This window comes from Oncorhynchus keta, chromosome 27 (genome assembly GCF_023373465.1).
Source record: "Oncorhynchus keta strain PuntledgeMale-10-30-2019 chromosome 27, Oket_V2, whole genome shotgun sequence".
NCBI lineage: Eukaryota > Metazoa > Chordata > Actinopteri > Salmoniformes > Salmonidae > Oncorhynchus > Oncorhynchus keta.
This window is the reverse complement of record NC_068447.1, coordinates 9,348,350-9,375,849: the sequence shown is the minus strand read 5'-3', so window position 1 is coordinate 9,375,849 and position 27,500 is coordinate 9,348,350. Positions and strand designations below refer to the sequence as shown.

Below are 27,500 nucleotides of genomic sequence, written 5' to 3'. Positions count from 1 at the left end.
AGGATTCAACTCCAAATAAACAAGTAATTCAGTCTTTTGTTCCTGTGTTGAGAATAGTGATTCTAGTTGACAGGACGGTAAATGCGAGGGTAGAACACAGAAAGCAGGGCCAAGGCAGCAGGTTAGAAGGCTTGGTTGAGTTAGTTGAGGTTGGTTAGAGGTAGAGCCTTGGCTGATACAGGAAAGAAGACTTGGCTGAGGCAAGTTAGAGGTAGAGGATTGCCTGAGGCAGGTTGAAAAGAGGCAGGTTGGAATGCTGAGACAGGTAAAAATGATTGGCGGAGGCAGGTTGGAAGGCTGAGACGGGTTAAAAGGCTTGGCTCGGTTGAGGCAGGTTAAATGTCTTGGCTCGGTTGAGGCAGGTTAGAAGGTTTGGCTCAGTTCAGGCAGGTTAAAAGGGTTTGCTCGGTTGAGGCAGGTTAGAAGGTTTGGCTCGGTTGAGGCAGGTTAGAAGGTTTGGCTCGGTTGAGGAAGGTTAGAAGGTTTGGCTCGGTTGAGGCAGGTTAGAAGGTTTGGCTCGGTTGAGGCAGGTTAGAAGGTTTGGCTCGGTTGAGGAAGGTTAGAAGGTTTGGCTCGGTTGAGGCAGGTTAGAAGGTTTGGCTCGGTTGAGGCAGGTTAGAAGGTTTGGCTCGGTTGAGGCAGGTTAGAAGGGTTTGCTCGGTTGAGGCAGGTTAGAAGGTTTGGCTCGGTTGAGGCAGGTTAGAAGGTTTGGCTCGGTTGAGGCAGGTTTAAAGGCTCGGAGGACGCAGGATAGAGCAGCAGACAAGATCTTAAAAGGAAGGTGTGGCTGTTCTAATGGTTTGACTAACAGTCGCAAATTCCCTTTAAACCCAGTCTGCTGTGAGGTCAGAGGTTAGAGGTCATCAGAGGTCAGGATGCCGTGCTGCTCCCCCATTGAACAGTAGACACACTCTGTGTATTCCCACGGCCAGAGATACAAAGTGGATTCAAGGAACTTTTCATTTTAGAAGCCCACAAGCAAGCGTTAATGTAAAGTACAGCGCTATTATAAACAAATTGATGTTCCTATATACAAAAACTTAAGTTGGGTCAAAGGAAAATAAAAGAACATCCAAACAACAGCGAAACAACTTGAGCAGATAATAGAACTGAACATCGGCCTACTTCTTCAAAGCAGCAGAAAAACATACATTGACTTTGGCTTGGAGGTAGCTTGGAGCTAGCTGAGGTAAAAAGGTGCTATAGTGAGTTACAGTAAAAGCACCCGTAAAGCAGAGAGGGAGAGAAAGAGAGAGAGAGAGAGAGAGAGAGAGAGAGAGAGAGAGAGAGAGAGAGAGAGAGACAGAGGGCAAAGTAGGATTATGGGTAATGGGAGCATCCAGCAGACCACTCACGTTGACAATGGCCTCCTTGGTCTGGGCCATGTCTGATATGACTCCGTCTGTGATGATGAGCAGGACAAAGTACTGAGAACCGTCTTGTACGGCCGCTGCGTACCTGGGAGAGAACAGAGCCACAACAAGTTAGGGGCTCAAAGATAAGATAAGAATTGCCCCCTTCCAATACTGATGATGACATACCGGGACATTCTCGAAGTCATTGGAGCAGTAGATGTTCAGTAACATAATGCAGGGCCTAACTAAATTGGTTGCGCTGAAGATCTGCGCTAAAGACTGACATTTAAAGGGATACTTTTGAGATTTTGGCAATGAGGCCCTTTAATCTATACTGAACAAAAATATAAACGCAACATGCAGCAATCTCAAATAGTTGACCGAGTTACAGTTCATATAAGGAAATAAGTGAACTGAAATAAATTCATCAACACACACACACACACTCTCAAACACACACACTCACACACACACTCTCAACACACACACACACACACACACACACACACACACACACACACACACACACACACACACACACACACACACACACACACACACACACACACACACTGTGACTTCTAAATCTCTTAGGCCGAGTGCTTGTGATGAGCCACATCATAGACTCAGCAGTGTTCTGTATGTACGTGCCCTAGATTCACCCATCCCTAGCTGTCCATAACATGAGACATTTACTCATGTGTTTAGAATTGCAAACCGCTGTATTTCTTTATTATTTTTAGAGTTATTATTGATTGCCAGGTGGGCTCATGATTTGACCAGGGGTGGTGTATATTAAGCCTCTCAGAGGCTAGGATCAGCTCCCTCCTGTCCAATGTAATCTTATTCATTATGATCTAGGATCAGCTCCCTCCTGTCCAAATGTAATCTGATTCATTATGATCTAGGATCAGCTCCCTCCTGTCCAATGTAATCTGATTCATTATGATCTAGGATCAGCTCCCTCCTGTCCAATGTAATCTGATTCATTATGATCTAGGATCAGCTCCCTCCTGTCCAAATGTAATCTGATTAGTTATGATCTAGGATCAGCTCCCTCCTGTCCAATGTAATCTGATTCATTATGATCTAGGATCAGCTCCCTCCTGTCCAAATGTAATCTGATTCGTTATGATCTAGGACCAGCTCCCTCCTGTCCAATGTAATCTGATTCATTATGATCTAGGATCAGCTCCCTCCTGTCCAATGTAATCTGATTCATTATGATCTAGGATCAGCTCCCTCCTGTCCAATGTAATCTGATTCGTTATGATCTAGGATCAGCTCCCTCCTGTCCAATGTAATCTGATTCATTATGATCTAGGATCAGCTCCCTCCTGTCCAATGTAATCTGATTCATTATGATCTAGGATCAGCTCCCTCCTGTCCAATGTAATCTTATTCATTATGATCTAGGATCAGCTCCCTCCTGTCCAATGTAATCTGATTCGTTATGATCTAGGATCAGCTCCCTCCTGTCCAATGTAATCTGATTCATTATAATCTAGGATCAGCTCCCTCCTGTCCAATGTAATCTTATTCCTTGTGATCTAAAAGGCAAAACTGATCCTAAATCAGCTCTCCTACTATACTCTGATCCTGATCTTTTTATTGTGACTAGAGAAGAGGAGACAACAGAGACACATCCAAGCGCTCATTATGCCAAAGCTAAGGACGTTTTGACATTTCAGCCGGACCTCTGGGGGTTGTTGTTGAGCCCTTTCTCCTGCTTTCTAATTTAGCTTGTCAGATGATTGGCTCGCTGGAGTCTGGAGCTGACACTTTAATTAAAGACAAGGAGGGGTTCAGCATCAGAAGCATGGTGTGTCCCCATGTGTGGGTGTGTGTGTGTGTCTGTGAGCGTGTGTGTGTGTGTGTGTGTGTGTGTGTGTGTGTGTGTGTGTGTGTGTGTGTGTGTGTGTGTGTGTGTGTGTGTGTGTGTGTGTGTGTGTGTGTGTGTGTGTGTGTGTGTGTGTGTGTGTGTGTGTGTGTGTTTGAGTGAGAGGAGGTCAGACAAACACAGACTTGAGACATTACTGTTGTTATGGAGATTATGGTTGTTATGGTCCTTCTGTAGCTCAGTTGGTAGAGCATGGCGCTTGTAATGCCAGGGTAGTGGGTTCGATTCACGGGACCACCCATACGTAGAATGTATGCACACATGACTGTAAGTCGCTTTGGATAAAAGCGTCTGCTAAATGGCATATATTATTATTATATTATTAAAGGGACATCTAGCCTCATCAGGGCCACACACACACACACACACATTTTACTATCCTTGTGGGGACCAAACAATTGATCCCCATTCAAAATAATATTTATGTTAACCCTAACCTCTACTGTAACTCAAACCCTAATTCTAACCCGAATTCTACCCCTAAACCTAAAATATTTCCTTGTGGAGACTGGCGAAATGTACCCACTTGTCTGAATTGTCCTTGTTTTACTATCCTTATGAGGACTTCTGGTCTCCACAAGGAAAGTAGAACCAAACACACACACACACACACACACACACACACACACACACACACAACAACAACAACAACAACGTGGGTCCATGCACTCATAAGTCTGACCTGAGACTTGACCTCCACTTACATCTGTCACCACGGCAACAGTTGATTGTTTATTTCCTCTTCATTAAGTCACAACGCACCCATAAAACAACAGTTATTTGCTGGTTTACAGGATCTAATGGCCTGTCTGATTCGTATCCAGTGTGGAGCTGAAGGTTGCCTGAAGGTTTGTTTTCAACTGGCTTTATAACCAAGGTTGAGATAAGGTTGAATGACGATCATCAGCCTTGTGATGTAAGACAAGTGCCAGATCTGCTTATCCTGTTGTAAAGCTGACTCTTATAACCAGGTCCCAGATCTGTTTGTGCTGTACAGCTGACTCTTATAACCAGGTCCCAGATCTGTTTGTGCTGTATAGCCAACTCTTATAACCAGGTCCCAGATCTGTTTGTGCTGTATAGCCGACTCTTATAACCAGGTCCCAGATCTGTTTGTATAGCTGACTCTTATAACCAGATCCGCTTATCCTCTTGTATAGCTGACTCTTATAACCAGGTCCCAGATCTGTTTGTATAGCCGACTCTTATAACCAGGTCCCAGATCTGTTTGTATAGCCGACTCTTATAACCAGGTCCCAGATCTGTTTGTATAGCCGACTCTTATAACCAGGTCCCAGATCTGTTTGTATAGCCGACAATTATAACCAGGTCACAGATCTGTTTGTATAGCCTGTGCTGTTGTATCAACCTTTTATTTCAATCTTTGCAATGTCTCTATGCACACTCATAGGACCCTACACACTCACAGGGCCCTACACACTCACAGGGATCTACACACTCACAGGGCCCTACACACTCACAGGGCCCTACACACTCACAGGGACCTACACACTCACAGGGACCTACACACTCACAGGGACCTACACACTCACAGGGACCTACACACTCACAGGGCCCTACACACTCACAGGGCCCTACACACTCACAGGGCCCTACACACTCATAGGACCCTACACACTCATAGGACCCTACACACTCATAGGACCCTACACACTCATAGGACCCTACACACTCATAGGACCCTACACACTCACAGCGCCCTACACACTCACAGCACCCTACACACTCACAGCGCCCTACACACTCATAGGACCCTACACACCCTACACACTCATAGGACCCTACACACTCATAGGACCCTACACACTCACAGCGCCCTACACACTCACAGCACCCTACACACTCATAGGGCTCTACACACTCACAGGACCCTACACACTAACAGGACCCTACACACTCACACACACTGTCACTCCAACACACACAGAGACACTCACTCCACCATCTGCTCACTCATACATCATAAGCACATTCATTTATACTGACTTTACACACACCCACACTCACTCACATACAAGTTGCTATTACTCTGTTTATCTTATATCCTGTTGCCTAGTCCCCTTTTACCCCTGTACATACAGCATTCGGAAACTTTTCAGTTGGACTTTTTTCACATTTTGTTATTCAGTCTTTTTCTAAAATGGATTAGATTGTTTTACCCTCATCAACCTACTACACAATACCCCATAATGACAAGGCAAACACTTTTTCTTAGATTTCATTTATTTTAAATAAATAAACTGTAATATCACATTTACATAAGTTTTGAGACCCTTTACTCAGTACTTTGTTGAAGCATCTTTGGCAGCGATTCCTCTTGGGTATGACGCTACAAGCTTGGCACAGCTGTATTTGGGGAGTTTCTCCCACTCTTCTCTGCAGATCCTCTCAAGCCCTGTCAGGTTGAATGAGGAGTGTTTCTGCACAGCTATTTATAGGGTCTCTCCAGAGAGGATAGATTTAAGGTTTAAGTCAGACCTCTGGTTGGTTCACTCAAGGACATTCAGAGAGTTGTCCTGGAGCCACTCCTGCGTTATCTTGGCAGTGTGCTTAGGGTCGTTGTCCTGATGGAAGGTGAACCATAGCCCCAGTCTGGGGTCCTGTGCGCTCTGGAGCAGGTTTTCATCAAGGATCTCGCTGTACTTTGCTCCGTTCATCTTTCCCTCAATTCTGACTAGTCTCCCAGTCCGTGTCGCTGAAAAACATCCCCACAGCATGATGCTGCCACCACCATGCTTCACCGTGGGTATGGTGCCAGGTTTCCTCCAGATGTGACGCTTGGCATTCTGGCCAAAGAGTTCAATCTTGGTTTCATCAGACCAGAGAATCTTGCTTCTCGTGGTCTGAGAGTCCTTTAGGTGCCTTTTGGCAAACTCCAAGCAGGCTGTCATGTGCCTTTTACTATGGAGTGGCTTCTGTCTGGCCACTCGACCAGGCCTGATTGGTGGAGTTCTGCATAGATGGTTATCTTTCTGGAAGGTTCTCCCATCTCCACAGACGAACACTGGAGCTATGTCAGAGTGACCATTGAATTCTTGGTCACCTTCCTGATCAAGGCCCTTCCACCTGATTGCTCAGTTTGGCCGGGCGGCCAGCTCTATGAAGAGTCTAGGTGGTGCCAATATTTTTTCATTTAAGAATAATGGAGGCCACTGTGTTATTGGGGACCTTCAATGCTGCAGAAATTTGTGCACAATCCTTCCTCGGAGCTCTACGGACAATTTCTTCAACCTCATGGCTTGGTTTTTGCTCTGACATGCGTTGTCAACTGTGGGACCTTATATAGACAGGTTTGAGCCTGTCTAAATCATGTCCAAGCAATTTAATTTAACATAAGTGCACTCCAATCAAGTTGTGGAAACATCTTAAGGATGATCAATGGAAGCAGGATGCACATGAGCTCAATTTTGAGTCTCATAGGAAAGGGTCTGAATACTTATGTAAATAAGGTATTTCTGTGTTTTCTTTTGAATAAACTTGCACAAATTAAAAAAAAAAAAAACAGTCTCGCTTTGTCGTTATGGGCTATTGGTAGATGGGTAAAAAAAAGAAAAAGCAGACATTGAATATCGCTTTGAGTAGCCTTAAAGTATGGGTCGCGGACCTGTTAATGGATAGGTCGCGACATGTCAGCGTAAATGTATAATTATTTTTATTAATGACTGGAATTGATTTTGGCCAAATGCAACTGCACTCTCTGTTCAGTGTGCACTCTGCTTAGCAGCGGTGTCTCTGCTCAGTTTGGCAGCTGTGTGAGTGGGTGGAAGATTCCAGTGTGCTTCACGGTTTACCGGATCTTTTTCCGGCAGTTTTCACTCCACGACTCACACGCTTCAGTGCTGTAGTTCAGCAGCAGATGATGCGCTGTCAGCCACTGGCTTGTCATTCCCACTCGTCATCACTCACCGCTGTCATCGAATGGACTCAAGCTAGCAACAAGTTCTGACTGAGCTCAAGTGTCATGAAACGCAAATACAGCGATGAGTTTCTCTCTCTTGGTTTAATACAAATCTTGGGAAATAACGAGGAGTGCCAGCAACGTGTTTTGTGCAGGGAATTGCTAAGTAATGAGTCTCTCAAAACGAACAAATTAAAACTATAGGTCCTGACCAAACATCCACAGCATCACGGTAAACCCAGGCAATTATTTCAGAACAGAATGCTTCAGAAAACAATGCGCCGACAGTGGAAGAGTCAGTCAGCTAGCAAGTTATTTTATAACAGGTGATGGATGATAAACTGAAATAAGGGAAATACCATCTCTCATAATAGTAGATGTGAGTTTCTCTTTTAAACAATCCACGTGTACACAGCTATTAGCTAACGCTAGCCAAAGCAAGCTATCTAGCTACTGATAGTGCAACCCTAAGTGGAGAAAATAAACTGTTGGTGTTAAAATACAATAAATCATTTGTATTCTGAACTCGACCACACTGATTGACGCAAGATTATTTTTGAGACAAACACACTCACTCAGTTCTGGGTTGCTCATCTACAGCAGGAAGCAGTCTCCTGCCTAGCTGAGAAAGCAGTAGTCGTTCTGATCCAGTTTGGCACCACAAGGCACCCTTCGGAAGGTATTCAGACCCCTTGACTTTTTCCACATTTTGTTAGGTTACAGCCTTATTCACAAAATTGATTACATTGTTTTTTCCCCTCATCAATCTGCACACAATAGCCAATAATGACAAAGCAAAAACAGGTTTAGAATGTTTTGCTCATTTATATTTTAAAAAAACAACTGAAATATCACATTTACAAAAGATGTTGAAGCATCTTTTGGAGGGATTAAAGCCTTGAGTCTTCTTGGGCACGATTCTACAAGCTCGGCACACCTGTATTTGGGGAGTTTCTCCTATTCTCTGCAAATCCTCTTAAACTCTGTGATATTGTGTGTAGATTGCTGAGGATTTTTATTTATTTAATCCATTTAAAAAATGAGTCTGTTTCGTAACAAAATATGGAAATAGTCAAGGGGTCTGAGTGCCTTATCCAGTGCCTTTTCCGTAAGGCACTGTACCTATGGCAGTCATGGTTCTCAACTATAGCATGCTTTAGAAACAAGTAAAGAAACAGACCCAATTCTGAGCATCACCTCAGTGTTGCACTGTCACTAACTGAGCCCTGAATAGACCTGCTTGTTGAAAAACCAGTCACACACCTCTCATTAGGACTGTGTGTGTGTGTTTTCTGGTCTACATCTGTGTGATGTGATCAATCAGTTCAGAATTTAAATTATTTATTGTATTTTAACAGCAACAGTTCCAACCTAAGAGTGTTAGGTTTCGTCAAAGAATCCTCCATTTGCAGCAATTACAACCTTGCAGACCTTTGGCATTCTAGTTGTCAATTTGTTGACGTAATCTGAAGAGATTACACCCTATGCTTTCTGAAGCACCTGCCACAAATTAGATTGGCTTGATGGGCACTTCTTACGGTCAAGCTGCTCCCACAACAGCTCAATAGTGTTGAGATCCGGTGACTGTGCTGGCCACTCCATTATAGACAGAATACCAGCTGACTGCTTCTTCCCTAAATAGTTGTTGCATAGTTTGTAGCTGTGCTTTGGGTTATTGTCGTGTTGCAGGAGGAAATTGGCTCCAATTAACCGCCATCCACAGGGTATGGCATGGCGTTGCAAAATGGAGTGATAGAAGGAAGGCTATCACTCCATTTTTCCATGCCATACCCTGTGGTATCCCTTTTACCCTGTACAAATCTCCCACTTTATCAACACCAAAGCCCCCCCAGACCATCACATTTCCCCCACCATGCTTGACAGAATGTTCTTCTTTGTGATCCGAACAACTCAAACTTAGATTAGTCTGTCCATAACACTTTTTCTTTCCTTTTAAAAACAAGGACATTTCTAATTGACATTTCTAATTGATTATATATATATATAGGTATTTCATTTAATTGTTATTTGTCTATGTTGCATTTGTTAATTGGCATAAGTACAATGAAATGTACCAATATCTATGTTTCGTCGCATGTTTTCGTAAGTTTAGGTCCCAGGAAAAGACAGAATTTCTAAATTGGGTCCCAGGCTGAAAAGGTTTAAGAAGCCCTGCTTTTGAGCATGGTGAAGTTATTAATTACACTTTGCATGGTGTATCAATACACCCAGTCACTACAAAGATACATGTGTCCTTTCTAACTCAGTTGCCGGAGAGGAAGGAAACCGCTCAGGGAATTCACCATGAAGGGAAAGGGTGACTCTAAAACAGTTACAGAGTGGTGGCTGCAGCATGTTATGGGTATGCGTGTCATTGGAAAGAACTGGGTAGCAAAATCCTAGAGGAAAACCTGGTTCAGTCTGCTTCCAACAGACACTGGGAGACAAATGCACCTTTCAGCAGGACAATAACCTACAACACAAGGCCAAATATACACTGGAGTTGCTTACCAAAACAACATTGAATGTTCCTGAGTGGCCTGGATACAGTTTTGACTTAAATCGGTTTGAAAATCTATGGGAAGACTTGAAAATGGCTGTCTAGCGATGAACAATCATCAACTTGACAGAGCTTGAAGACTTAAGACAATAATAATGTGCAAGTATTGTACAATCCAGGTGTGCAAAGAGATTTAACCATAATTAATCACGGCTGTAATCATTGCCAAAGATGATTCTAACAGGTACTGGCTCAGGGGTGTGAATACTTATATGAATTTGATATTTCTGTATTTCATTTTCAATACATTTACAATTGAAACATATTTTTTCCCACTTTGTTATTAGGGGTTATTGTGTAACGATGGTTGAGAAAAATAAAACAATTTAATAAATGTTTATTTCAGGCTGTAACACAATAAAATGTGGAATAAGTTTATGAATACTTTCTGAAGGCATTGTATTTATTTTCCAAGATAAAGCACACGATATTTTACATACAGCAGCTTAAGACCAAAGAGTCGGTCCTTTATCTCAGTATTATTTTAAACACCAGCAACGGTATTCTCTAGATTAGTATTAGCATACTTTCATCAATGACTCACTTTGCCACATGGTTGACGACTGGAGCGAAGTTGGTTGGTCCGTAGAGTTGTACAGTCTTTAGACTCTGATGGTATGCTTCTAGAATCCCCTCCATTCCGTTGCAGTAGGGGTTCTCTATGTTGCCATTCTGTGAAGGAGAAAATACAAACATGTTACCTGAATTAGTTAATCAGGTATATACCTTTTTGAATGGTTAATTTCTGATAATATAATCAGGATAATATAGTGAGGGAATCGACGACGTGAGTGTAAAGGAGTACGCATATATCGGTTTATTTTGATCCTAGCAGAACATCTGTGCTTGCATACTCCCTAAAGACCTCACTTGTAAAACGAGAAAAAAGTGGCGATATTACTGCTGTTTGTCCCTCTTAACCCACCGCAGCAACAACATTGCCAGTAACACTTCCTCAAAATAGTAAATAGATAAATCAAGAAATCTGTAATTAATTTAGACATTTTTACTCAGGAGGTTTAAGTGGCACAATTTTACAAATAACTAAGATGTTCGGGTTTAAAAAAAAGTTGTCATTGTGCGCTGATGATTCATGTTTTCTTTTAAATCCACAATTAGAATCCCTCAACAGCCTCATAGAGGATCTAGATAATTTTTCTAACCTCTGGATCAAAACCAAATTACGATACTATTGTACTATTTTTTTTCCTAAAAAATTAAAAAAAATTGACATTACCGTGTAGTTTACCAATAAAATGGTCTGACATACTCGATATTCATATCCCGAAAGAAAGAAATGATCTCACTCCAATACATTTTAATAGAAAGTTAGCAAAAATAGACAAGATCTTGCTACCATGGAAAGGAACCTTCCTATTTGTGGAAAAATCCCCCTGATTAACGCTTTAGTCATATCACAGTTGACCTATTTGCTAATGGTTTGGCCTACACCTCGCAACCAGGTTTTTAAAAAATTATATGAGCAAAAAATATTACATTTGATTTGGAATGGCAAGCCAGACAAAATTAAAAGGGCCTATTTATATAATGAATATGAATTTGGAGGGCAGAAATGATCAAATATTAAAGCATTACACATCTCACTAAAGGCTTCAGTCATACAAAAGTTATACTTGAATCCAAACGGGTTCAAATTGGCAAGAATGTCTCACTGCATGTTCAAGAATGGCCTTTTTCCCTCTATTTGATTATTTGACAACAAAATTGTCTACAAAATATTGTTATTTTTTTAAACAAACCATAGAAAGTTGGTTGCAATTTCAGTTGAATCCATCAGAAAAGACCAAACAAATAATACGACAAAATTGATAAAAGAAAAAATTGCTCTTTGATAAAATGTAAAGAAGGTATAATCTTTGTAAATAATAACATAAATAGGACTGGTGGAGTTATGTCACACATGCAGAAGGGGTCCTTCTGTAGCACAGTTTGTAGAGCATGGCGCTTGTAACGCCAGGGTAGTGGGTTCGATTCCTGGGACCACCCATACGTAGAATTTATGCACACATGACTGTAAGTCGCTTTGGATAAAAGCGTCTGCTAAATGGCATATATTATATATTGAAATGTCTGCTCTACCTAATATAACAACCAACTGGATTGCAGTATTACTGCAAAAATGGAAGTGGAAGGGGGAAAAAGTAAGGAACTTGTCTGTCGGCCCTGAATTAAAGACTAAAGCTGGTTAAAGAAAATTGTGATTAACAAAAATATATACCATTTCATTTAAGGACCATACAGATTGTAAAATAGTGGGGAAGAGATTTTTGATGTACCATGGCACATGGTTTATGAATTGACACGCAAAACAACATCGGATTCAAAACTTTTAATTTTTCAATTTAAATTATCATACAAAATTCTTGCAACCAAAAGAACATTATAGATATGGGGGACACAACCTTCACAGCTCTGCAGATTTTGCTGCCAGGAGGCAGAGTCATTAGATCATTTATTTTGAATTGCAAAATTTACCTGGAGCTAACGCTGCAGATTCCAATACTGGGTGATTTGAAAAATCATTGTCAATCGATCAATAATATAATAATACTTTTAGCTAAAATATTTATAATTAACTTACAATCTGTAGAACCTACGAGAATAGAAAGGTTCAGAACATTTGTGAAGCATCACAGCAAAGGTAAAAAATATATGGCAAATAAAATCCAATATGGATGAGGTTAAGAGGTAGATGGGAGGGGTTGAATGGAGCTGAAGGGTGGGACTAATAACAACAAGATAACAAAATGTAAAATATAGTTTGTCTGTAAAATGTATTTAGGTTCGGCACTTTTGTGAAATTGCACAGTTAAAAATATATAGCAAATAGAAATCAAACTAGATGGACATCAGAAATAGTGGAAGGCCAGGACTAAAAACAAACAAAATATAAATATTTCAAATAGATTGTGTCCATAAAATGTATATAGCACATAAACTGTAAGTGGAAGCCTAGGTGTTGTTGTTCATTAGTTTACTCCAATTAGGGGAGGGGTGGTAGGTTTTGCGGCAAATAATAAAGGAACAAAAATTATATATATATAAGCTGCTGCACTCTCTCCTCTCTCCTCTCTCTCGTTGAATGACAGCAAACACATCATTGAAGAATCCGGTTCACAGTTCCCACCCCTACTGTTGATCAATCACCAACGAAGAAAATAACCTGCCGAACCCCTACTGTTGATCAATCACCAACGAAGAAATTAAAACCTGTTAGGGATGTCGAGAATTTAAGCAGCTTTTCGCAGCTTTTTGTTAAAAATCGCGCAACATTTCAGCGCCCTGCTATTCATGCCAGGAATATAGTATATGCATATGATTAGTATGTGTGGATAGAAAACACTCAGACGTTTCTAAAACTGGTTAAATCACAGCTGTGACTATAACAGAACGTGCGTTTCATCGAAAAGTGCAGGAAAATCTGATCACTGAAAATGGAAAAATATATCCATCCGCCACTTCAACCCATTGTTATAGCCGATCCACATTAAATGAGGCTGAGGTTGCAGTACCTACAGCTTCCACACGATGTCAACAACATTTGCCTACGATTTGTTTCTTGGTCAAACGAAGAAGAGACAGGCTTTTTCTTCAGGTCTGCGACCGGATATTTTGGTTGAGATTTTTCTGACATCATTTCCAGACGGACACCAATAGAATTGACATCGCCTCGTGATCAATTGTATCACTTATTAACGTGTACTAATACCTAAAGTTGCATTACAAAAGTATTTCGAAGTGTTTTGTGAAAGTTTATCGTCAACTTTTTTAATTAAAAAAAATGATGTTACGTTCTAAAACGCTATTTTTTTCCGTTGTTCACACAGTGTTCATAGATCGATATCTTCAAGAGAGCGAGAGTTGCACCCCTTCTGAAAAAAGCTACACTCGATCCCTCCGATGTCAACAACTACAGACCAGTATCCCTTCTTTCTTTTCTCTTCAAAACTCTTGAACGTGCCGTCCTTGGCCAGCTCTCCCGCTATCTCTCTCAGAATGACCTTCTTGATCCAAATCAGTCAGGTTTCAAGACTAGTCATTCAACTGAGACTGCTCTTCTCTGTATCACGGAGGCGCTCCGCACTGCTAAAGCTAACTCTCTCTCCTCTGCTCTCATCCTTCTAGACCTATCGGCTGCCTTCGATACTGTGAACCATCAGATCCTCCTCTCCACCCTCTCCGAGTTGGGCATCTCCGGCGCGGCCCACGCTTGGATTGCGTCCTACCTGACAGGTCGCTCCTACCAGGTGGCGTGGCGAGAATCTGTCTCCTCACCACGCGCTCTCACCACTGGTGTCCCCCAGGGCTCTGTTCTAGGCCCTCTCCTATTCTCGCTATACACCAAGTCACTTGGCTCTGTCATAACCTCACATGGTCTCTCCTATCATTGCTATGCAGACGACACACAATTAATCTCCTCCTTTCCCCCTTCTGATGACCAGGTGGCGAATCGCATCTCTGCATGTCTGGCAGACATATCAGTGTGGATGACGGATCACCACCTCAAGCTGAACCTCGGCAAGACGGAGCTGCTCTTCCTCCCGGGGAAGGACTGCCCGTTCCATGATCTCGCCATCACGGTTGACAACTCCATTGTGTCCTCCTCCCAGAGCGCTAAGAACCTTGGCGTGATCCTGGACAACACCCTGTCGTTCTCAACTAACATCAAGGCGGTGGCCCGTTCCTGTAGGTTCATGCTCTACAACATCCGCAGAGTACGACCCTGCCTCACACAGGAAGCGGTGCAGGTCCTAATCCAGGCACTTGTCATCTCCCGTCTGGATTACTGCAACTCGCTGTTGGCTGGGCTCCCTGCCTGTGCCATTAAACCCCTACAACTCATCCAGAACGCCGCAGCCCGTCTGGTCTTCAACCTTCCCAAGTTCTCTCACGTCACCCCGCTCCTCCGCTCTCTCCACTGGCTTCCAGTTGAAGCTCGCATCCGCTACAAGACCATGGTGCTTGCCTACGGAGCTGTGAGGGGAACGGAACCTCAGTACCTCCAGGCTCTGATCAGGCCCTACACCCAAACAAGGGCACTGCGTTCATCCACCTCTGGCCTGCTCGCCTCCCTACCACTGAGGAAGTACAGTTCCCGCTCAGCCCAGTCAAAACTGTTCGCTGCTCTGGCCCCCCAATGGTGGAACAAACTCCCTCACGACGCCAGGACAGCGGAGTCAATCACCACCTTCCGGAGACACCTGAAACCCCACCTCTTTAAGGAATACCTAGGATAGGATAAAGTAATCCTTCTCACCCCCCCCCCCCCCTTAAAAGATTTAGATGCACTATTGTAAAGTGGCTGTTCCACTGGATGTCATAAGGTGAATGCACCAATTTGTAAGTCGCTCTGGATAAGAGCGTCTGCTAAATGACTTAAATGTAATGTAAATGTAAATGTAAATATGGACCGATTTAATCGAAAAAAGACCCAAAATGATGTTTATGAGACATCTAGGAGTGCCAAGAAAGAAGCTCGTCAAAGGTAATGAATGTTTTATATTTTATTTCTGCGTTTTGAGTAGCCCCCGGCTATCGCAAAATCTGTCGTTAGGTGACGGTGCAGTATTTTGGGGGATACATGCTATCAGATAATAGCTTCTCATGCTTTCGCCGAAAAGCATTTTACAAATCTGACTCGGTAGCTAGATTCACAACGAGTGTAGCTTTAATTCAGTACATTGTATGTGCATTTTAATGAAAGTTTGAGTTTTATCAAAAACTATAGGTGGCGCACTTGAAATTTCCGCTGATATATGTTCCCACCACGGGACCACTGCCCTAATAAGATAACCTGCCGAACCCCTACAGTTGATCAATCAAACAGCCAAAGAAAATAACCTGCCAAACCCCTACTGTTGATCAATCACCAACGAAGGTGCGTCTACTATCCAATTTCGACTTGCCTCAAGAAAAAAAAATTGTGCGCAAACAGCCGAAGAAAATAACCTGCCGAACACCAAAGTGAATAAAAACGTTCATAATATATGCACAAACTGTTTCGACTGGGAAGCGACAGGCTTTAAGCTCCGCAGATAGGGATTTTGATACAACTCCAACCTAAAACCAACATCATTCTACCTTCACTGTTCAGCAAATGAGAATAGAAACCCTTGAAAGTGTGCTGGTTGGTTGGTTTTCATCATATTGTCAGATGTGTGAATAATCTTAATCAGAAAGGAGGGTGAGACCCTGCCGATGGGCTGCTCACCACCATCCACATTAACTGGCTGATTTAAGCCTAATTGATTTAAGAATCCTTAAGGCTTACAGAAGCCCATGTGCACTATAAAATATTTCAATTAAACCCGTGTTTTAATTTATGCATGCTCATATCTGTCATGCCCTGACCTTAGAGATCCTTTTATTTCTCTATTTGGTTAGGTCAGGGTGTGTTTAGGGTGGGCATTCTAGGTTTCATTTCTATGTTGGCCTGGTATGGTTCCCAATCAGAGGCAGCTGTCTATCGTTGTCTCTAATTGGGGACCAATCTAATTGGGGACCAGTGCATCCTGTGCCAGCTCAAATCAAATCAAATCAAATTTTATTTGTCACATACACATGGTTAGCAGATGTTAATGCGAGTGTAGCGAAATGCTTGTGCTTCTAGTTCCGACAATGCAGTAATAACCAACAAGTAATCTAACTAACAATTCCAAAACTACTGTCTTATACACAGTGTAAGGGGATAAATAATATGTACATAAGGATATATGAATGAGTGATGGTACAGAGCAGCATAGGCAAGATACAGTAGATGGTATCGAGTACAGTATATACATATGAGATGAGTATGTAAACAAAGTGGCATAGTTAAAGTGGCTAGGTTCAGCTCCTTCGCACTTGCCGTGCGAAGGTGGGCTCCCCAGTGGTGCAGCAGTCTAAGGCAATACATCTCACTTCTAGAGGTGTCACTACAGACCCTGGTGCGATTCCAGGCTGTATCACAACAGGCTGTGATTGGGAGTCCCATAGAGCGGTGCACAATTGGCCCAGCGTCGTCCGGGTTAGGGTTTGGCCGTCATTCTAAAGAATAATTTGTTCTTCACTGACTTGCCTAGTTAAAGGTTAAATTAAATGTCTATTTACCCCTGCAAACTGATGCTGGCACTAAGGCCGCACTCAACGAGCTGTATAAGGCCACAAGCAAACAACACATTTGCTCATCCAGAGGCGGCGCTCCTAGTGGCCAGGGACTTTAATGCAGGGAAACTTAAATCCGTTTGATCCTATTTCTACCAGCATGTTACATGTGCAACCAGAGGAAAATAAACTCTAGACCACCTTTACTCCACACAAAGATACGCGCACAAAGCTTTTCCTCGCTCTACATTTGGCAAATATGACCATAACTCCTCCTAATTCCTGCATACAATAAAAAACTAAAGTGGGAAGTACCAGTGACTCGCTCAATACGAAAGTGGTCAGATGACGCAGATGCTAAGCTACAGGCCTGTTTTGCTAGCATATACCGGAATATGTAGGATTCTTGCGATGGCACTGAGTAGTACACCACATCAGTCACTGGCTTCATCAATAAGAGCATCGATGACATCATCCCCACAGTGACCATATGTACATATCCCAACCAGAAGCCATGGATCACAGGCAACATCCACCCTGTACTAAAGGGTAGAGCTCCCACTTTCAAAGAGTGGGACTCTAACCTGGACACTTATAAGAAATCCCGCTATGCCCTCAGACATACCATCAAACAGGCAAAGTGTCAATAAAGGACTAAGATTGAATCGTACTACACCAGTTCCGACACTCGTCGGATGTGGCAGGGCTTGCAAACTATTACGGACTACAAAGGGAAGCAAAGCTGTGAGCTGCCCAGTGACACGAGCCTTCCAGACGAGCTAAATTACTTTGATGCTCACTTCGAGGCAAGCAAAACTGAAGCATGCATGAGAGCACCAGCTGTTCACGATGTGAGCAAGACCTTTAAACAGGTTAACATTCAATAGGCCGCAGGGCCAGACGGGTTACCAGGACATGTACTCAGAGCATGCGCAGACCAACTGGCAAGTGTCTTCACTGACATGTTCAACCTCTCCCTGACCAAGTCCGTAATACCTACATGTTTCAAGCAGACCAGCATAGTCCCTGTGCCCAATAACACCAAGGTAACCTGCCTAAATGACTACAAATACATAGTACTCACATCTTTAGCCATGAAGTTCTTTGAAAGGTTGGTCATCAATACCATTATCCCTAGACCCTCACCAAGTTGAATACCACCCCAACAGATCCACAAATGACACAATCTCTATTGCACTCCACACTGACCTTTTCCACCTGGACAAAAGGAACACCTATGTGAGAATAGCTATTCATTGACTACAGCTCAGCGTTCAACACCATAGTGCTCTCAAAGCTCATCACAAAGCTAAGGACCCTAGGACTAAACACCTCGCTCTGCAACTGGAACCTGGACTTCCTGACGGGCCGCCCCCAGGTGGTAAAGGTAGGTAACAACACATCTGCCACGCTGATCCTCAACACGGGGGCCCCTTAGAGGTGCGTGCTCAATCCCTTTCCTGTACTCCCTGTTCACCCATGACTGCATAGTCAAGCACGACTCCAATACTACTGGTTGTATCACCGCCTGGTTTGGCAACTGCTTGGCCTCCAAACGCAAGGCAGTGCGTATGTGCGTATGGCCCAGTACATCTCTGGGGTCAAGCTTCCTGCCATCCAGGAACTCTATACGAGGCGGTTTCAGAGGAAGGCCCTAAATATTGCCCGAAGACACCAGCCACCCTAGTCATAGACTGCTCTCTCTCTGCTCTTGCACGGCAAACGGTAGCGGAGCGACAAGTCTAGGTACAAAAGGCTTCTTAACAGTTTCTACCCCCAAGCCATAAGACTGCTGAACAGCTAATCAAATGGCTACCCAGACTATTTGCATTGACCTCCCACCTAATTTTTAAGCTGCTGCTACTTTCTGTTTATTATCTATGCATAGTCACTTTATCTCTACCTACATGTACATATTACAATTACCTCACATCTTAGGGCGATTAACTGCATCGCAGCTGCACTTGTGGGTAGTGTGCACATAGCCTGTCTTCTCTTGAGAGCCAGGTCTGCCTACGGCAGCCTTTCTCAATAGCAAGGCTATGCTCACTGAGTCTGTACATAGTCAAAGCTTTCTTTAAGTTTGGGTCAGTGACAGTGGTCGATTAACCTGTGCCCCTTCACATTGACTGTACCGGTACCCCCTGTATGTAGCCCTGAGGCCCCCGTGTTGAGAATCAGCGTGGCAGATGTGTTGTTACCTACCCTTACCACCTGGGGGAGGCCTGTCAGGAAGTCCAGGTTCCAGTTGCAGAGGAAGGTGTTTAGTCCCAGGGTCTTTAGCTTAAGTGATGAGCTTTGAGGGCACTATGGTGTTGAACGATGAGCTGTAGTCAATGACTAGCATTCTCATGTAGGTGTTCCGTTCCACAGGATAATTAACTGGGGGGAACTCATTGGACATCAGATAACACCCAGCTGTGTCTGTTGTGTGTGCGCATGTGTGTGTGTGTGTTTTGGGTGTGTGGGTTGTGTGTGCAGTCATATGATGATGATAGATAGTTACCAAGGGGAACTCATGGGAGACTTGTCCATCAGGGGGCAGCTTGGCTCCGAACCCCAGAGCAGGGAACATCTTATCACTGTCATAGTCCTGAATGATCTCTCCTACAGCCTTCAGGGCCATGGCGTATGCATTCATCTGGTACGGGTTCATGTAGTGTAGAGAGGTGGACTGGGACGGGTTACCTAGGGAGGGTCAGAGGTTAGAGGTGAGTGATGCAGCATACTGGACTGAAGACTCTCACAGTGAGACATCCAAGACCAGAAACATGGAAACTCAGTCTTAATTCAGTAAAGCTAACACAGTCAGTAAAGCTAACGCAGTCAGTAAAGCTAACACAGTCAGTAAAGCTAGCACAGTCAGTAAAGCTAGCACAGTCATTAAAGCTAACACAGTCAGTAAAGCTAACACAGTCAGTAAAGCTAACACAGTCAGTAAAGGTAACGCAGTCAGTAAAGCTAGCACAGTCAGTAAAGCTAGCACAGTCATTAAAGCTAACACAGTCAGTAAAGCTCGCACAGTCAGTAAAGCTAACACAGTAATGGTATTGTAGTGTGATTTTCAATAGCTTTGTAAATGGGATGGCATTGGGATTGCATGTTTCATTTTAGACTTTGTGTTTGGTGAAACCACAACGTTACCCAGTCTTTTGTCATAACTTGGTAAGAGCGGACTGTAGTAGAAAGGTACCAGCCCTCACCATTGGATGCAGTGAAATCAATGGCCACCGTGAAGTGAATCTGGGTTCTGGAAGAAAAAAAAAGAGAGAAGAAGATTGATATTAAAGAACTGTTGTCTGCTGGTGTTTAATTTTATAATTATGTTGAGCTAGTGTTGCCCACCTTGACTAGCTAAACAACCACTCTGTCTCCCCACTCTGGGTGTTTCTCAATATGCATACAACCGTGCTTCAAACTCTTATACTCCGACGATGTTCACTTGAGTATGTTCTTGTGAGGACAAGAGTGTGGACAATGTACAAACCATTCCATTTGAGAAGCACTCACACTCCCCCTTACGCTGCTCCTGCCCATTCACTGAGCCTTCTTCCAGCCAGGACAATGGCAATAATAGAGACCAAAACAACATATGCACAAAGCAAAACGTTTTACTTTATATCTATCAGCTAGCTATATGTGAATTGTAATAATGTAGCTAACCAGATTGTTTAACAGGCAAAAATATCTTAAATTTAATATTATGAAAGATAGATGTGAATTCTTTGCGGGTAATTGGCTAGCTAGCAGTGCTCCGTAGTGGCGCCGCTGTCTAAGGAACTGCATCACAGCTGCACTTGTGGGTAGTGTGCACATAGCCTGTCTTCTCTTGAGAGCCAGGTCTGCCTACGGCAGCCTTTCTCAATAGCAAGGCTATGCTCACTGAGTCTGTACATAGTCAAAGCTTTCTTTAAGTTTGGGTCAGTGACAGTGGTCAGGTATTCTGCCACTGTGTACTCCCTGTTTAGGGCTAAATAGCTTTCTAGTTTGGGTCAGTGACAGTGGTCAGGTATTCTGCCACTGTGTACTCCCTGTTTAGGGCCAAATAGCTTTCTAGTTTGGGTCAGTGACAATGGTCAGGTATTCTGCCACTGTGTACTCCCTGTTTAGGGCTAAATAGCTTTCTAGTTTGGGTCAGTGACAGTGGTCAGGTATTCTGCCACTGTTAACTCCCTGTTTAGGGCTAAATAGCTTTCTAGTTTGGGTCAGTGACAGTGGTCAGGTATTCTGCCACTGTGTACTCCCTGTTTAGGGCTAAATAGCTTTCTAGTTTGGGTCAGTGACAGTGGTCAGGTATTCTGCCACTGTTAACTCCCTGTTTAGGGCTAAATAGCTTTCTAGTTTGGGTCAGTCACAGTGGTCAGGTATTCTGCCACTGTTAACTCCCTGTTTAGGGCTAAATAGCTTTCTAGTTTGGGTCAGTCACAGTGGTCAGGTATTCTGCCACTGAGTACTCCCTGTTTAGGGCTAAATAGCTTTCTAGTTTGGGTCAGTCACAGTGGTCAGGTAGTCTGCCACTGTTAACTCCCTGTTTAGGGCTAAATAGCTTTCTAGTTTGGGTCAGTCACAGTGGTCAGGTATTCTGCCACTGTGTACTCCCTGTTTAGGGCTAAATAGCTTTCTAGTTTGGGTCAGTCACAGTGGTCAGGTATTCTGCCACTGTTAACTCCCTGTTTAGGGCTAAATAGCTTTCTAGTTTGGGTCAGTCACAGTGGTCAGGTATTCTGCCACTGTTAACTCCCTGTTTAGGGCTAAATAGCTTTCTAGTTTGGGTCAGTCACAGTGGTCAGGTATTCTGCCACTGTGTACTCCCTGTTTAGGGCTAAATAGCTTTCTAGTTTGGGTCAGTGACAGTGGTCAGGTATTCTGCCACTGTGTACTCCCTGTTTAGGGCTAAATAGCTTTCTAGTTTGGGTCAGTGACAGTGGTCAGGTATTCTGCCACTGTTAACTCCCTGTTTAGGGCTAAATAGCTTTCTAGTTTGGGTCAGTGACAGTGGTCAGGTATTCTGCCACTGTGTACTCCCTGTTTAGGGCTAAATAGCTTTCTAGTTTGGGTCAGTGACAGTGGTCAGGTATTCTGCCACTGTTAACTCCCTGTTTAGGGCTAAATAGCTTTCTAGTTTGGGTCAGTGACAGTGGTCAGGTATTCTGCCACTGTTAACTCCCTGTTTAGGGCTGCCACTGTTAACTCCCTGTTTAGGGCTAAATAGCTTTCTAGTTTGGGTCAGTGACAGTGGTCAGGTATTCTGCCACTGTTAACTCCCTGTTTAGGGCTAAATAGCTTTCTAGTTTGGGTCAGTGACAGTGGTCAGGTATTCTGCCACTGTTAACTCCCTGTTTAGGGCTAAATAGCTTTCTAGTTTGCTCTGTTTTTTTGTTGTTAATTCTTTCCAATGTGTCAAGTAATTATCTTTTTGCTTTCTAAAGGTTTGGTTGGGTCTAATTGTGTTGCTGTCCTTGGACTCTGTGGGGTCTGTTATTGTTTGTGAACAGAGCCCCAGGACCAGCTTGCTTTGGGGACTCTTCTTCGGGTTCATCTCTCTGTAGGTGATGGCTTTACTATGGAAGGTTTGGGAATCGCTTCCTTTTAGGTGGTTTTTGAATTTAACAGCTCTTTTCTGGATTTGGATAATTAGCAGGTGTGTGTTTTCTCTACTTTTGTGGATTGGGGTGATCAGTTCTTAGTTCCAAATATTGGGGAAGATTTCTCTCTCTCTCTCCATCTCACTGTTCCACCTCTCTTTTTCTATTCACCTCTCTGTTACACCCCCCCCTCTCTCTCTCTCTGTCTCCCTCTCTCCACATCTCTGTTCTACCTTTCTCATGCTCTCTTTGTTCCTCTCTCTCCCTGCTCTTCTCTCCATCTCTCTCTCTCTCTCTCTGCCTATCCTTTCTCTGCCTACCCTCTCTCTGCCTGTCCTCTCTCTGTTCGCTCTCTCTCTCTCTCCCTCCGTCTCTCTTTCTCCACATCTCTGTTCTACCTTTCTCTCACTCTATTTGTTTCTCTCTCTCCCTGCTGTTCTCTCCATCTATCTCTCTCTCTCCACATCTCTGTTCTACCTTTCTCTCACTCTATTTGTTTCTCTCTCTCCCTGCTGTTCTCTCCATCTATCTCTCTCTCTCTCCCTCCGTCTCTCTCTCTCCACATCTCTGTTCTACCTTTCTCTCACTCTATTTGTTTCTCTCTCTCCCTGCTGTTCTCTCCATCTATCTCTCTCTCTCTCCCTCCGTCTCTCTCTCTCCACATCTCTGTTCTACCTTTCTCTCACTCTATTTGTTTCTCTCTCTCCCTGCTGTTCTCTCCATCTATCTCTCTCTCTCTCTGTCTCTCTCTCTCCACATCTCTGTTCTACCTTTCTCTCACTCTATTTGTTTCTCTCTCTCCCTGCTGTTCTCTCCATCTATCTCTCTCTCTCTCCTACAAAGTTACCGTTATGTCCCGTTGGATCAGCTTAAATACATAATCCTCCCCATCTGTCCGGGAGACCACTGCAATTACCCAGAAGCCATCACTTCGCTCTCTGCCCTAGCTCTCACCTGGGAGAGGAGCACAGACCAAACCGACCCAACCGACCCAACCTCCTTTCCTGCTCAAGCGAGGAGACTTCTCAAAAATTAAGGTAGATTTTTTTATTCCCCCCGTCTCCCAGCAGTGTAGGATAAATTAATTCACATTCACAGCAGCAGCCGGTCTGGTTTCCAATCCCAGTTAGGCAGCAAGTCAGTCATGTTCAACCCCGTCTGAGGCCCACTACTGTGGAATATTAACATCATCAATTTTAAATTCAGTCCTGTGCTAGTCATCTCTGTCCCCATTGTATTTTTCCCACAGTGAATAATCATGCATGACCATTTAGGCTGTCAGCAATATGCAAACAGCATCACAAACATCTAGGAAAACCTAGAAAACAAATTCCCCAAATGGTTTATTATAACCTGGGGGGGCAGGGTAGCCTAGTGGTTAGCGTGTTGGACTAGTAACCAAAAGGTTGAAAGTTCATATCCCTGAGCTGACAAGGTACAAATCTGTTGTTCTGCCCCTGAACAGGCAGTTAACCCACTGTTCCTTCCTATTGAAAATAAGAATTTGTTCTTAACTGACTTGCCTAGTTAAATAAATAAATAACCCAATAAGCCAAGGGAGGTGAAAGTACTCATGATTTGACAGGAAAGTAAGTGTCCATAATGAGAGACAAGGGATTAGTGCGACATAACATTGTATCGATGCTACACTGAAAAAAAAAAAAAAAAGTGTGCAGAATTTGATTTGACAATTTCAGTATCTCACTACTGTATGTATATTATCTAAATTCAGCAGTGCTTATATGTAACTCTGTCCGTATATTATGTATTCTGGTTAATTAATACACTTGGATTCCTTTCGCATAAAGTATGTCTATCTGTAAACAGCTTAACAAAGCACTAAGTCATATATTATTCATATATATTATTCATGAGAAAGGCAAAGGATGACAACCAAGGACCTTGAAACAAAGGAAAATAACTGAAAATCGAGGGAAAACGACTCCATCTAAATGTCCAAATTCATTCCCTAAGGGGTTAGACTTTAGCTACTGTAGTTTGTGCCTCTTCTATGGTGATCAACAGTGATTGGCTCTCCGCATATAGCCTGGTAAACCAGATTGAACGATGTGCTTACCATTGTTAGTACTGTGCAGTCTGATCTAATCAGGCTCCTCCTCTGTGTCACGCCCTGGTCGTAGTATTTTGTGTTTTTCTTCATGTATTTGGTCAGGCCAGGGTGTGACATGGGTTTTTGTATGTGGTGTGTAGATAGTTGGGATTGTAGCTTAGTGGGGTGTTCTAGGTTAGTCTATGGCTGTCTGAAGTGGTTCTCAATCAGAGGCAGGTGTTTATCGTTGTCTCTGATTGGGAACCATATTTAGGCAGCCATATTCTTTGGTTGTATTGTGGGTGATTGTCCTGAGTGTCTTGATGGCCTTGTGCTGTGTTAGTTGACACAAGTATAGGCTGTTTTCGGGTTTCGTTTATTGTTTTGTAGTGTTTGTGTTTATTCGTGTTTACGTTGTGTGATTAAACATGGATCGCAATATACCTGCTGCAGTTTGGTCCGACTCTCCTTCACCATATGAAAACCGTGACACTCTGATTCCCACCGAGAGGAAGTAGCTGTCCCTAGTGCTTAGTCCCTAGTCTGTAGACCCTAGTTCCTAGTCCATAGACCCCAAACCCTAGTCCGTAGACCCTAGTTCCTAGTCTGTAGACCTTAAACCCTAGTCCCTAGTCTGTAGATCCTAGACCCTAGTTCCTAGACCCTAGTCCGTAGACCCTAAACCATAGTCCCTAATCCATAGACCCTAGTCCGTATACCCTAGTTCCTAGACCCTAGTCCCTAGTCCGTAGACCCTAGTCCCTAGTCCGTAGACCCTAAACCCTAGTCCCTAGTCCGTAGATCCTAGACCCTAGTTTCTAGTCCGTAGACCCTAGTCCCTAGACCCTAGTCCGTAGACCCTAAACCCTAGTCCGTAGACCCTAGTCCCTAGATCCTAAACCCTAGTTCCTAGTCCGTAGACCCTAGTCCATAGACCCTAGTTCCTAATCCCTAGTCCCTAGTCCGTAGACCCTAAACCCTAGCTCCTAGTTCCTAGACCCTAGTCCATAGTCCGTAGACCCTAAACCCTAGTCCGTATACCCTAGTTCCTAGACCCTAGTCCGTAGACCCTAAACCCTAGTCCCTAGTCTGTAGATCCTAGACCCTAGTCCGTAGACCCTAGTCCGTAGACCCTAAACCATAGTCCCTAATCCATAGAACCGAGTCCGTAAACCCTAGTCCCTAGACCCTAGTCCATAGTCTGTAGACCCTAAACCCTAGTCCGTATACCCTAGTTCCTAGTTCCTAGTCCCTAGTTCGTAGACCCTAAACCGTAGTCCGTAGATCCTAGACCCTAGTTTCTAGTCCGTAGACCCTAGTCTGTAGACCCTAGTCCCTAGTCCGTAGACCCTAGTCCGTAGACCCTAAACCCTAGTCCGTAGACCCTAGTCCCAAGTCCGTAGACCCTAGTCCCTAGATCCTAAACCCTAGTTCCTAGTCCGTAGACCCTAGTTCCTAGTTCCTAGACCAAGGGTGGGGCAAAGTACGGCCCACCGGGCACTTCAATCCAGCCAGAGAGACATTTTTTAAATGTATTAAATATTATAATATTTGAGTTACGATTTTTGGCCTACATTTACTCATTCCATGATATACAAACAGCCTCCAATAGATAGCTCTGTGGCCTGGCAGCAGGCTCTGTATTTGGGCCTACAGTCAGATTCAGAATGTGCTCAGTCATCATAGCCACTTCATTGCTTGATAACTTTTGACGTGCAAAACGAGTGCTGCGAAAATGAGAAAAGTGGACTCTGAATGTCGTGTGTTTACTAATATTGGACATAAGGCGATATGTCTGATATGCCAAGAAAGTGTTGCCGTTTTTAAGGAATACAATCTCAATTGTAATTTTTCAAGCAAACATGCTAACTACGCTAGCAATCTGTCCTCTCAGGAAAAGGCAAGGAAGGCCTCAAAACCAACAGGCAAGCTACGTAGTGGCACACCAAATGGTAAAATAGCATAGCTAGCATACGGGCAAGGGGGCTTAACCATTGTCAGTTCATTCAGCTGTTCAATGGACTTGTTATACCATTCAAATGTGTGTTGGCTAAGCCTGGGGAAAGTATTTTGCCGTGTGTGAGAACAGGGGGGAGATAGGTATGTTTGTTGATACGGTTCGTAAAGCTGACGACTTCTCTGAGTTGAAAGACAGACTGGCTGGGCGACTTTACTTTCGGTGAGGACATATTGGTGCATCTGAATGATCTGAATGTGAAACTGCAAAGGAAATTGTGTTTTTGTGCATTGAACTGTATTCCAGGGTGATAAGCATTCAAGACCAAACTTATATTGTTCTCCAGACAAATGAGCAGCAGGTCTCTGGCTCATTTTCCAACACTGGGCCTCACTGAACTCGCACACATCGCAGTGCCGCACTGAGACAAACAGTAGCACTTTGATGGATCTGAATGTTTTCCCGCCTCTTCTCAGACTTCACCCAGATTGAGACTGAGCTGGAGCTTGTATCACGGCCCCCTTGTCTTTCGACAGTGAGAAAGCACCACCAGAAACACAATTGGCGCTCATCGACATCCAACGTGACAGTGCTTTGAAGGAGAAGTACAAAATGGCAACAATGGACCAGTTCTACGGCTCCCTGAATGAAACAAAGTTTCCAAATACTAAAAAGCCTAAAGGATGCTTGTTTTATTCGGGTCCACATACGTGTGTGAACAAACGTCATGATTTACCACAAATCCCATCACGGGTTAAATTTAACAAATGACCACTTGTCAGCTGTTCTGAGAATGTCTACATCAAAGATGTCACCAGACTTTGATGCTCTTGCCAAGAGAGCTGACCAGACCCATTGTTCACATTAAGACTCGAACAACCATAACTGGGGTAGGCAAGGATTATGCTTTTTCATGGCTTTTTCATTTCCTACAGACTCCTTCCTCACAGATTGGTTATATTGTTTGGTATGTTTAGATTAGTCTTTTTTCTCTCGACCTCTCTCTCTTTCAGCCATTTCCTTTCCACTATCTATTGTTTTCATCTTCAAATATAAGTGCTTGCTGTTGT

The 27,500-nt window shown here is 43.5% G+C and overlaps 1 protein-coding gene across 2 annotated transcripts in view; it reads right to left on the bottom strand.

The window, feature by feature from the left end:
* The window catches only part of LOC118374969 (copine-5-like), a 191,494-nt gene that overhangs the window by 16,897 nt on the left and 147,097 nt on the right, over nt 1–27,500 (bottom strand). For both annotated transcript variants that reach the window (XM_052481580.1, XM_052481581.1), the window contains 4 exons: nt 20,042–20,088; nt 19,345–19,526; nt 10,279–10,406; nt 1,356–1,458 (listed from right to left, as the gene is read on the bottom strand). In XM_052481580.1, the coding sequence (XP_052337540.1) occupies nt 1,356–1,458; nt 10,279–10,406; nt 19,345–19,526; nt 20,042–20,088 (460 nt within the window). The remainder of the gene's footprint in view (nt 1–1,355; nt 1,459–10,278; nt 10,407–19,344; nt 19,527–20,041; nt 20,089–27,500) is intronic.